Raw genomic sequence first — 11,703 nt, 5'->3', positions numbered from 1 at the left:
TAAATATAAGGAAAATGGTAGAAAAAATCCACTGATTTCCCCTTTGGAACAGGGGAGAACATTGTGAAGTTTTAGAACATTAGCTTCTATACAGCATGCCAAGAATTTGTTACTAAGTGCCAATGGAGCAGATTATAAAGCTGGATAAAACTTCCCTAATATTTGTAATTTTATTTCTGAATTTTGACATGGAGCCAGTACTGATTGAGGGCTCCAAATACTTAAAATAGCTTTGACCTTTTGACTGTTCTTTTCTACCTTTAATATTTAGATAATACTATAGGTAAACTTAGCTAACACTGAACCACATTAATTAGTAAGGATATATTCTGAAGCTTGTCATATTCAAATCTAAAATCGTCTCTTAAAAGAACTTTTACATATTTTTAATTCCAGCAACATAATAGAGATCACATATAAGTTATAACTCAAAGAGTAGCAAAATATAATTGGCAGATTCCTGCTAAGGCTTGTTTTGGTTTCCCAGCTACCATGTGAAAGCATGTTCTTGAATCATTTCTGCTTGAAAGTTCCACTTTATCTTTTAAATAAACTTGACAGGTATCATGAAATCTTAAATGCTAAATATTTTTGTGAATGCTTTGCCCTCTGTTGTCTGATTCTATATAGTTCTTTGATGAAGTTTTTCATTTATTCTTAGGAACAAATCATAAGTATAAATCATTTTATAACAAAATCATGCTTTAAAAGTGAAGTTTCATGTAAAAATGTCTTTATTTTGTTGTGGAACCAAGTGCTAAGATATGTGATACAAGAATATTTCCTTAACACTTGAGTGCAGATCTGGAAATCCAGAATAATTTGGCAGTGCAATGTCACCAATTTGGTAGGAGCTGGTGTTGCCTGGTTTAGCCACTAGATGGTGATAATGCAAAGATCCAGTTTCTTGTGAGGATCCTAAAACAGGTTAAAAAGACAACCCTTAGCAATGGTTAAAGGCATTGTAAGCCAAATGAGGGGCAGTGGAAGAAAATTCCGCCTGTGCTTTTGAGGAAGCCTAGGCAGAACAGCGCTGCTCAAGCTATCTGGGGTAACTGCATTTTTATTTTCAGACTGAGACCAACACTTGAAAAATAAAAATTGCCTAGACAAATAAAATAACACTGACAGAAAACACAAGTGCCAGAGGGTTTTTTGGTTATTGTTGTTAATTAGCTCAATAGAAACTAAGGTGCTTTAAAAGATTCTAAATGTTTTCCCTAAGTAGTTCCACTTATTTCACAGACTGGTAACATTTGGTGGCTAGGCACTGGTCCAAGGACTGCACATTTGAATACTGAAAAACTTCAGTGTCTGATTTCATCTGAATTTAGTATCTATAGGTAGGTATCCATGGACAGGTCAGTTAACCTTTATAGATTCCTATTTACTCATTTGGGTGAGGTAAGCAGTATGATTAGGCTTTTATAAGAGCTCAATAATGTACTAACCTCTCAGGAAACACTCCAATGTTAGGTGAAACTGAAGAATATAATTGGTCCTTTTATATATGAAACATTGCTTCCTCTGATCTCCATCTTACTGTATTTTCCATGAATAGAAAAAAATGTATTCAGTTGATCATAACATACTTAAGATCTTAAAAATTTGTGTGGTACCCCTAACAAGTACAGTGACTTGGAGATCTTGTCTTTGCAAAGTGCACCCTCTTCACTGGTAGCATTTGTGGGAGAAGGAAGAACTATAGAAAACAGAATGGAGTTAGAAGTACCTGTCTATCCAGACATGGCTGCAGCTAGATAATTCCATGCCCCACAAGGTTTAATAACTGCTTAAGTACTATGCTATCAGCTCAAAGTCTAGATGATTACAAAATGTAGGAGAGCTGGCATGTAACTTAAGATCAAAGATGACACATTAATCATAATTACCATTCCTTGTGACCTTACTACCCCATTCTTTACAACAGTCCTGACATGATTCATTATAGAGATCAGAAAACTTATCTATAGAGGTATAGTGATGTTAAGTTGCTTAAATCATAAAACCAGTTATAAACTACATGGTAGAAATTTGGCTGTTAACACTTTACCACATATGGGAGCAAAATCTCTCCAGCTATGTTGTCCAAACAACTCTTTCAAGTTACCTGAATAGAACACAGAATACTAGACCTGGTTTCAAAAGCTACAAAAGCAGGCTGGGGATTTAGCTCAGTGGCATAAGTGCCTGCCTGGCAAGCCCAAGGTCAACAGTTTGATCTTCCGTACCAAAAACAAAAAAGTTACAAAAGCAGTAAAGTCATTCTAAACTAACACTTTTTACATGAAAAAGTGTAATTACCATACTAGAGAGACTAACTTCTACCATGAAAATGTCACTATCAGAACCTAAGAAACATACTGCACAAGAACCATTGTTCTCCATGCTAATGGATTTGGGAATTGAAATCAGGGTCACTTAACATGTTCATTTTAGTCCATATAATAGAATTTCAGCTTCTTTCCAAGAATAGTCTTCAGCTATTAACACATAACAATTCTACCAGTGTGCATTTTACCTGAGGAAAGCTAAGAAATCCACAAATGTTAAAATCACCTGCCAAAAAACAGATGCTGGGGATTTAGCTCAGCGGCGTAAGTGCCTGCCTTGCAAGCAGGCAGTCATGAATTCGATACCTGGTACCAATAAAAAAAAAAAAATAATGCTGGTGGCTAGACAAAAAAAAGCAGTAAGTAGAATTAAAGTTTTATAAACCAGTGAACGTTTTATGTCTGTTAGGTAAAGGGATTTCTTCATATGTTATTTTAACAAAAGGGTACTTCATAGGTAAAAACCAGTATTCAAAATTATAAAACAAATAGAACTGTCTGTGTATAATCACTGAATCAAAAATTTGCAAGAGATTCAACAAAAATTCTTTAGTTGACAAGTGTGGTTTGAAAGGGTAATAAAATCTTCTTAGGGCTAAAGCAAGAGTCTTATTTCCTGTTGGCCCAAAAATAGATGTTTCATTTCCCAAATAAGAAGGTTCTCCACTGTAAAGAAATATCCTTGTATAGTTGGTTTCTATCTTCTTGAACTCTGTTCCAAGTTCAGCTAATTTCTCATATGTCCTTAACACAAACTTTGAACAGTCGAAGGATTCAAACCATGTCTCTGCTCCTTTTCCTGGGCTGGCTTGGACAGTCCATGTCTCATAATAAATTCCTGTTTCATTGTCCTGTTTCACCCACTTTGCCATTTTGTTAAATGTGTTTCCTAGTTTAAAAACAAAACATCAAACTAATGTTAGTTTTAAGCAAAATATTCTTACCTAATTAAACTGTTGATGCCTATGAGTAAGAGATTTGTTTTGGATTTTCAAGTCTCATGATAATAGTCCAAGCTCAGCCAGGTTTTTTTCTTTAAGGCATTGCTGAATTATAAACATTAGATACAATAGGTATATAGAGAGAACACTTACTAATCCTATAATCTTTAAACTATTTGTCAAAAGGGAGATTATATAAATGCAGCCGCTCTCTGTACTATTCATATTTTGGATTCAGAGTCAGAAAAGGAGAGCAAGGAAGGAATTGGAGAAGAGCAAAAGAAGAGGCAAAGACAATGTCAGAAAAAGAGAAGCATAAAATTGTGCTTTTCTCTTAGGAAATATGATATGCAATCAGCAATGAATGACTGTGAAGCAGCTGCATCAGAAATCTGGCCTGCGATTTATAAGAAGCACCAGTCCATCTACCTTGAATATGTGGTTATCTCCCTTCTCTCACACCCCCACTTGCAGCTGCTGGAATGCAGCTAATGACTTTCCCAACCATCTACTAAATTCTTCAAAGAACCAACCAAACTGTAAATGTTTTTGGCCAGCCTATACAGATTCCAGGTTGTCAACCTTCTTTGCTATTCAGAAAACTATTGCTTTACATTGCTACAACCCTCATCTGGGCAATCTGGGCATTTATAATGCTCCATACAGCCAGGTATCACTCTTTCATCTGTCATTGTATTTAAACCTTTCTTTCGTTTCCCCAATATGGTAAAATTAATAATTCATGTTCTGTGAAATAAACAGAGTGGCTGTCTTTATCAATTTAATGGAATTTAAATTGTGGAAGTTTTCTTAGAGCTACAGGCATTATTTCTAGTGTTCAACTTTGAAAAGCCACTGCTGTACTTAAAGAGATATGCCATTATTGTGGTTCAAAACACTATGCTGTAATATGAAGAAAAGGGCATGTACCTAACATGATCACAAGTTAGACAAATGAAAAGATTTAAGTAGTAGCATACTGGGGGCTGGGGATTTAGCTCAGCGGCATAAGCACCTGCCTTGCAAGCAGGCGGTTGTGAGTTCGATCCCTGGTACCGATAAAGAAAAAAGACAAAAAAAAAAAAACAACAAAAAAAACATAAGTAGTAGCATATTACAAACTACATTATGAAAAATAGGGATCACTTGTTTATATGATCACTGTAGGTCAGAAGAAAACTCAGGTAGAAAGATGTGTACTGGTCTGGAAAGAAAAAGCATCTATTGTACCGAGCACTGTGGAAACAGATGGACTTTCATATTGCTGGGATGGTTTGGGACACACTGATTAGAAAAGAGGAAGGAAATTAGAAAACTGCCCTTCTTTTCAGTTAAAAGATCCCCAGATTACAGGATCTCAATTCTAGTTTTGGTTCTGCTGTATCCAGCTTTATGACTGAATAAAAGTTTAGTCACCTTCCCTGGCTGAGACTGAATTCCTTATTTGTAAAAGGACAAAAGGTGTCTTACTCTCTGCACAAAATATATGAGTGATTATAATTATGAGAGATTTGTAAAAACTGTGTAAGTAGAAAGCCTGATAATTCCCTCAAGTCCTGGGATCCAACGAATGAGTATTATTACCAACCCACCAACACTGCCTTCACTTCTGATGTTTCTAGTTTGGGGGCTGCGCCCTCGATTTGTAACACACAGCTCTATAAATAGTACGAGTAAGTTCTAAATTATGATGGTAGCATTCTATACATGAAGTACTATGCCAATAAGCTGATGAAAATTCTGTTGAACTCCTTTCCTCACTAATCAATAGAGCACATGCAAAACTTCAAATACATTAGCAAATTTCTAATATATCCAAAAGGACAGAAAATCTCAGAGATAAAACATTTAAAGTGTTCAAGAGGCTGTCTCTCTGCCTCTGTCTGTCTATCTGTCTATCTATCTATATAAATTTGGGGATAATATATATATAAATAAAAATTTGGGGCATAGCATGCCAAAATTTAACCCCTATCTTGGGGTTAAATGCCAGGGTTACTTAACTGTATAACCTCTCTCCATATTTACAAGGGGAAAATAATTAACTCTTGTGATGATAAATGTTGTGACACATGTACAGCATTCAGTCTAACCTGTTCTAAATCTAAGTAAGGGCTATTATTTCTCAACATGAAAATATTTTAGTATGGCATCACTTAAATTTTTTTGTAGTTACAGTTAATATGGCCTTTAATCAGATACTTTAGGGATTTCCTTTTCTGTTTTATAGTTCATGGCTTAATTCTTTCCATGATTCTGGTGTCAAACTGAAACGGATGAGAACCATATCAAATTCAATGATTAGGTTCAATACTGACCTTACAAGGAAATCTGATCCAACTCTAGTTCAATTCAGTTTGCCACTAGAATCATGAAAAGAACTGTCATAAACTGAGGCATTAATGTATTTAAAAAGTTCAGTTTAATTTTACAAAGCATTTTCTATTGTTCTTTCTTCTATAGAACAGAGCAAGAGATAAGCTATGCATCACCTACGAAGCTGTAAATGAGTACTAGTTTGGGTCACAGTGTATTGGTGCCCCAAAAGCTTTTCATTCACATGCAATTTTCATTGCGCACTAACACAATCATCTATACTGACATATATTTAAAACTTACCTGATATGGTTGCTATTAGAACTAATGTCCCATTTTCCTTCCAATGGATATCATCAATTCCTTCAAAAAAGCAGGCAGCTCCTTGGTTACACCAGAAAGGGGCATCCATTTCGGGTCTGAGATGAGGAAATGTACAGTTGCCAAGCTGGAAAAGTTCATACCACTCCATTGTGTAGTTCTTGCCAGTTAAGGTATTCCTGAATCCAATGGCATCATGCATAATTTTCTGTATAAAGATAATACATGTATGAAAGCATCTGAGAAGTAACCATGGGTTCAAGTAATCTGATGGGAGAAAATGTGATATACTACAAAATACGTATCATGAAAAACAGCTATTCACCTCTTCCCCTTCTGTGTCACTATTCTTATGTCCCTCTGTGGTCTCTCAAACTCCAGGCCCTCATCCACTCTGCTTTTGGCCTCTTACCATCTTAGACAGGAGGGATAAAGGCTTTATGGAAACACATGTCATTTTCTTAACCTTCGACATAAGTACAAGAAGCCTGCATACTACAGCTCTAGAAAGGAACTCAAAATACCTCACAGAGGTACACGGTAACCTAGAAAAGTGAAATCAAGAAATGCTTCCTGGCTGCCTTGCTTTTTACTATATCCTTGCTGATCATTTTCCCAAAACCAGGTACAACAGATAGATTAAAATTCCTAACATTAGAAAGCATTAAAGTGAATGCATTTGTTACTGTCAGAATTACAAAATCTCATCATAACACTTTTACTACTCATATTTAATATGCTAGCAGGAAATCAACAAATTTGATCTGGGTACTAGCTCAAGTCAATTTAATAACTAAATCAAAAGTTACAAGATTAAGATGCATCCTTACAAAATGTCCCAGCAGGTCCCCGTATTTAAATTCCCATACTGGGGTTTGTAGTCGAAAGACTTCAATGACATCATCATTCTTCATAACTGGGATCGGCGAGCCAGTGGGACAGAAAGTGTACTTAGCTTGACAAAAAGGATCTGGTTCTGGGCGGAAGGAAAAGCGTCTAATAAAGAAAGAAAAGCTATCAGCTTAGATTCTAAGAGGAATCCAGGTTTTCATTTCACCATAACATTTTTAGGGAAAGATCATTGTGACTGAATACAAACATACACTTTACTTATCCCATGAATAATCTTTCAGTGATACCCTTAATAGCAAAGGATAATATGGAAATACATACATTTACTTAAGAATTAACTTTCATTCATCCCACCAACATTTATTGAGAATTTGCTACATGTAGGACTAGACTGAAAGGAGAGAAACAAAAATGATAATGTTGGGAGCTGAAAATATTAAACAAGCCATGAGGCACCCTGGGGTAAGTGGTAAACTAAGGAAATAAAGTCCTACGGCACAAGATGAGAAATCATTTCTCCTTGATGGGGAATGGGTGGGGTTGGGAGGGCAAAGAAAGAGATGAAGAAATAGCTTAGGTATGAAATAGTTGTAGAGAACATTAGGACAGAAAACAGTAAGTGTTATAAGATAAGGATGCACGGGGGCTGGGGATTTAGCTCAGCGGCATAAGCACCTGCCTTGCAAGCAGGCAGTCATGAGTTCGATCCCTGGTACCAATAAAAAGGAAAAGGACAAAAAAAAAAAAAAAAAAGATAAGGATGCACATCTGAGGGTCTCAGATGAGCCTGGGTTAGAGCAGGACGGGAGAGCAGAGGTAGCCAGGGGCTGACATCGCTGGCCCTAAGGAATGAGAAGGGCACCCCTGGAATGCTAAGCTCCGGCAGGATTGAGCCCTTGAGTGAGCCTAAAACATTTAAAGCAGCAGATCTGATGAGACTGAATATGCTGTAAAGTAAACCTTATTGTGAAAACTAAGAAGCAAGAAGGGCCAAGGTAAGGCGGAGAGCTCAGTCAGGAAGTGACTGCAATAATGCACACGAGAACAGAAGACCACAGAAGGCCACAAAGGTGGTGTCTGTAGCCAGATTCAGCTCTATGGGCACTTACTAGTCACCGTCTAACCTTGGCACTGGGAGAACAAGAATAAAAAGCAGCAGCTTGTATCCTCTAAAAGTGCTAAGATTTCTGTGGTTCTAGTCTGATGGATTTTGTAACAATCCTTAATACATGAACAAAAGTTTCTACTTTAATTTCGGTACTTACCTATATATTTAAACAAATATATAACTATATGTGAGTTTCTTTTGCCCACAGCACAATGCCTTTTAGATCAAACATAATTTATAAAGCACAACTTAAGTACAAACTTAATACGGGTAAACATACTCAACTGAGACAATTGAATGGGGGAATGCACTTAGTTGCTGGAAATTGAGGAAAAGTAAGAAATCATAGCTAATGACACAGTATGAGGTATAAATATTTTGGGTTTATAGTCTGCTGGTTTTGTTGGATATTTAATTTTTAGTTCTTTTTATTTTTTTAAGAGTACTAAGCGACCCTAAGCTTCATCCCTATCGCCAACCCTTAGCCTCCAAGCAGCTGGGATTTCAGACCTCTACCTCTGATCTCTCTTTTCATATACATCAAGTATAAACATTCCATGAGCAGAATACATGAATATTTAGATTTGACAACAACTAGTATTTACTAAAGGTAATCTTGCCAAAAAAAAGGGGGGCTGAGGATTTCAACTGTTCCCATTTTCTGAGTCAACACAGGTGAGCTGAGAGATGCTGAGTATCTTTCCTTTATCTCAGGGGGCTAGATTCCATCAGCAGCATAGGAACACTGAATTTACCTGAGATTCTCCTGCCTTGGAACTCATTATTCTGTCAAGTAAAAATAGTTGTGTATTTTCAAAAGCAGTTGGCCTCTCCCCCGCTTGAGGTCACCAGGCTTGTGTTCATGGTTAGCTACCTCCCAGTTTTAGACTGGGTCGGACTCTTCTTGATCAAAGCCTGGAAGGAAGCACCTGCAATTTCAGCACTCTGGGAGGCTGCTGCAGGCCACTGCGAGTTTGACCCCAGTCTGGGTAATACAAGGACTTGGCGAGGCCTGATGTCAAAAATGAAAATTTAAAAAAGGACAGAAGATGCAGTTCTGAGCGAAGAGGGGCAGGGATGCACCTCAGTGCAAATATCCTGGATTCAAACCCAGTACTCTTACAAAATCAGCTTCACAGGTTTGTAGCCACTGTCCTCGATTTCTGACCAGTGCTCTACCTCTAAGTTGAAGAAAGTGGACAAAAGAGACAGACGGCCAACCTTCCCCGCTGGCCCGGGAGGGACTGGGACTTAGAATACAAACACGGATGTTCAGTGCCAAGTGAGGAAGTTGGTCACCCCACATACTAAATATGTGATGACTGCGGATAGTGCACGAAGTAACAAACCAGTCTCCAAAGTGTTCTGAGCTGCTAGCGCAGTCAGTTCCCAGCATTTAAAGTCGCTGGGCGTAGCAGCATTACTTGCGTTCCTTCCGCGATTAGGGACGCCCCGCGCAGGGCTCCAGCGGCACGGGAAAGTCCCCAGCGCCGCACGCCAAGAGCGGCTGCGACTTCCGGGGTCTCCACCGTGCGCCAAGCCGAGGGTCCCCCGAGGGCCCCTCCCGCCGCCTCCGCGCAGCCGGGACTCCAGCAGCGCGCCCCCGGGCCGCCGCACTCACTTGTAGGGCACGGGCCAGGGCCGCCGGGAGGGGCCGCCCGAGGCCGGCGACCAGCCCGGAGTCGCCGTGAGCCAGAGCAGCAGCGTCAGGGGCCAGCGCCGCGGCCCCAGGCCCCCCGGCCCCGCACCCCGCGCCGGCGCCATCCGCAGCTCGCGGTGCTTCTGGGCGACGCGAGGCCCCACCCTCTGCGTGCGCCGCGCCCCGCCCACGCCGCACCCCGCCCCGCCCCACGCCGCGCCCCGCCCGCCCCGCCCCACGCCGCGCTCCTTGGTGGCGGCGGAGGGTTAGCCGGGCGCGTGACCGCCCCAGCGTGTGATGTCGTGCCTGCCGCGCCCGCGTCGGGGGAGGGTGCCGCGTCCTCCCCGCCCCAGCGCCCTGCGCTGCCAGGAAGGTCCCCGAGCGCGCCTTCCGGGTCTGCGTGCGTTTTGTATCTGTCAGTGGCCTGTGCTGCCGGCGCTTCTGGCTCAGGTCTTAGGGTGCACCTTCTCGGATTACTCCCCCCACGTCCACAGAAACGAAGCTGACAGAAGTCTGCCTCGTGTGTTCTCCTCAGGATTCTGCAGCCCTGGCCTGGGACCGCAGGCTCCACGGAGAGTATTTAGTGCGCGTGACCACCCAAAGCCCTGCTGAATGTGTGCCCCTGTGTTGCGACTACAGCTTAATTGGAAAGAAGATTCTAGTTGCGTTCCATCCGTGGTCCCTCAACCACTGCAAGGGAACGACGGGATCAGCTGCGTGGCTGCCTATGTGGCCCTCGTGGCTTTCCGTGTACGCTTAGGCTGATTGATTTCTATGAGCCATTCATTAAAGGGCTTGTCACAGAGTCATTTGTTTAATGAGAGCAGCCTGCCAAGCTCTTAGAACAAGGCTTGCAAGTCTTTCACTTTACCTGTGACACGTGTGAATTGTAGTGTTAGTAAGTGCATTAGAAAAAGCAAGGTGGCCTCAGCTTAGAGTGACCACCAGAATTCAGCTCTGTGTGTGTGTGTGGGGGGGGCTTCCTCAAGTTTGAGAGGCAACTGGTTAACACACATGCCCACACGCTGTGCGAGATTGAGTTCTGGGGAAGTTAAGGCAGGACCCCATTTTAACATCCACTTGGTCTAAGCCTCTTTTTGAGACATCCCTCTCCTCTATATAGTATTGGCACCCAATTCAGAAAACCAGAGCAGAACTGGCTTCTCCAAAGACCCACCCAAGGTGAGAGAAGAAAGCATTCTAGCCATTAACAGCTGAAATGGAACTGGTGATTTAGAGAGAGCTTATGTGGGCCTACCTCTGAGCATGGCATAGAAAATACCAAAGGAAGAGAGTGCCCTGATGTCACATTAGAGCCTTTACAGTTAATAGAACTACCTATCAGGACACAGTGGAACTTCCCACCCACCTCAGAGATACAAAAGCAACTTAAGATTTACCTTAACCATTAACAGAGACCCTCTCTTGGGCCTGCAGCCCCCTCTGTGTGCAGAGAGCTGTCTGATGTTTTTCCTCCTGCGTGCATTAACAGACTTCTGATAACCCATGTCCTCTGATCCAGTTCTGCCTAGAGGCAATTTGGACTACACTTGTTCTTGTCCTGTGACCCTATATCCCAAGCCAAAGAATTGAGCAGGACACTCAGGAATAACAAGAAAGATTTATTAAAAGTGAAAGAAGGTACCCTATGCTCCACAAGATAGGAATTGATCAGTAAGAGTAGCTCACAGAGGGCAGGCACCGGGTCTCTTAAAATCCTGGGATTTTGGGAGGCTCTGCAGTTGAAAGTTGACAGGAGTCATGGCCTTACAGTCCTTGTCCATCTATTGGGAGAACTTTTGACCCTGCAAGATTTTTTGAGAAAGTATCATAGCATCCAAAGCCTAGTAGGGGTGAACAGGGGGTGTCAAATCCACAGTGCACATGAGATTGCCAGGATCACGTACTTTTGATTTTGCTTATACCTAGGAGTCTTGGAGAGACAAGGAGCTCTGCCCAGCTTCTCATTTCTTTCCCCACAGCTGCTTGTTGTTTATTTGTCCTTGTTCCACCTCCTACTCAGTTCTGTTTCCTTGCAAACTCTGCTGTTAGGCATGGAATTTCATATCCAGAAATTTTCCATCTTATCTGGGTTGTAAATTGAGGCTATCCGAAGTTTTCCAAACAGAGGTGGGATATTTCATTTTTGTAAATACAATTTAAAACAGGAAATCTCTCTGTAATTTTAAGAAA

At 41.0% G+C, this 11,703-nt stretch overlaps 1 protein-coding gene across 2 annotated transcripts; it reads right to left on the bottom strand.

Moving 5' to 3' along the window:
* Positions 1 to 716: 716 nt before the first annotated feature.
* On the bottom strand, positions 717 to 9,672 carry Cln5 (CLN5 intracellular trafficking protein). Of its 2 annotated transcripts, XR_010046854.1 has the most exons (5): positions 9,493 to 9,672; positions 6,742 to 6,907; positions 5,894 to 6,119; positions 1,452 to 3,222; positions 717 to 918 (listed from the first exon to the last, which is right to left on the bottom strand). XR_010046854.1 is itself a non-coding variant. In XM_003477551.3 (4 exons), exons 1-4 carry the CDS (start codon positions 9,633 to 9,635, stop codon positions 2,711 to 2,713), a joined length of 1,047 nt encoding a protein of 348 aa, XP_003477599.3. In that variant the 5' UTR covers positions 9,636 to 9,672; the 3' UTR covers positions 717 to 2,710. The 2 variants fall into 2 exon arrangements, 1 of the variants encoding a protein (XP_003477599.3); XM_003477551.3 differs by having other exon boundaries at positions 717 to 3,222.
* Positions 9,673 to 11,703: the final 2,031 nt, after the last annotated feature.

This window comes from Cavia porcellus, unplaced genomic scaffold, assembly GCF_034190915.1.
Source record: "Cavia porcellus strain 051 isolate PalLab524CR breed Dunkin Hartley unplaced genomic scaffold, mCavPor4.1 scaffold_4, whole genome shotgun sequence".
In the NCBI taxonomy this organism is placed as follows: domain Eukaryota; kingdom Metazoa; phylum Chordata; class Mammalia; order Rodentia; family Caviidae; genus Cavia; species Cavia porcellus.
Note: the sequence above shows the minus strand (reverse complement) of the source record. Positions and strands in the feature narration are given on the sequence as shown.

Bases quoted from the DNA above. Each gene is read 5' to 3' on its own strand.
- Cln5 (XM_003477551.3), bottom strand. From the start codon at position 9,635: ATGGCGCCGGCGCGGGGTGCGGGGCCGGGGGGCCTGGGGCCGCGGCGC. The intron at 6,908-9,492 runs GTGAGTGCGGCG...TTTCTTTATTAG, and splicing joins CCCTGGCCCGTGCCCTACAA to ACGCTTTTCCTTCCGCCCAG. The intron at 6,120-6,741 runs GTAAGGATGCAT...ATCTTTATACAG, and splicing joins GGGACCTGCTGGGACATTTT to AAAATTATGCATGATGCCAT.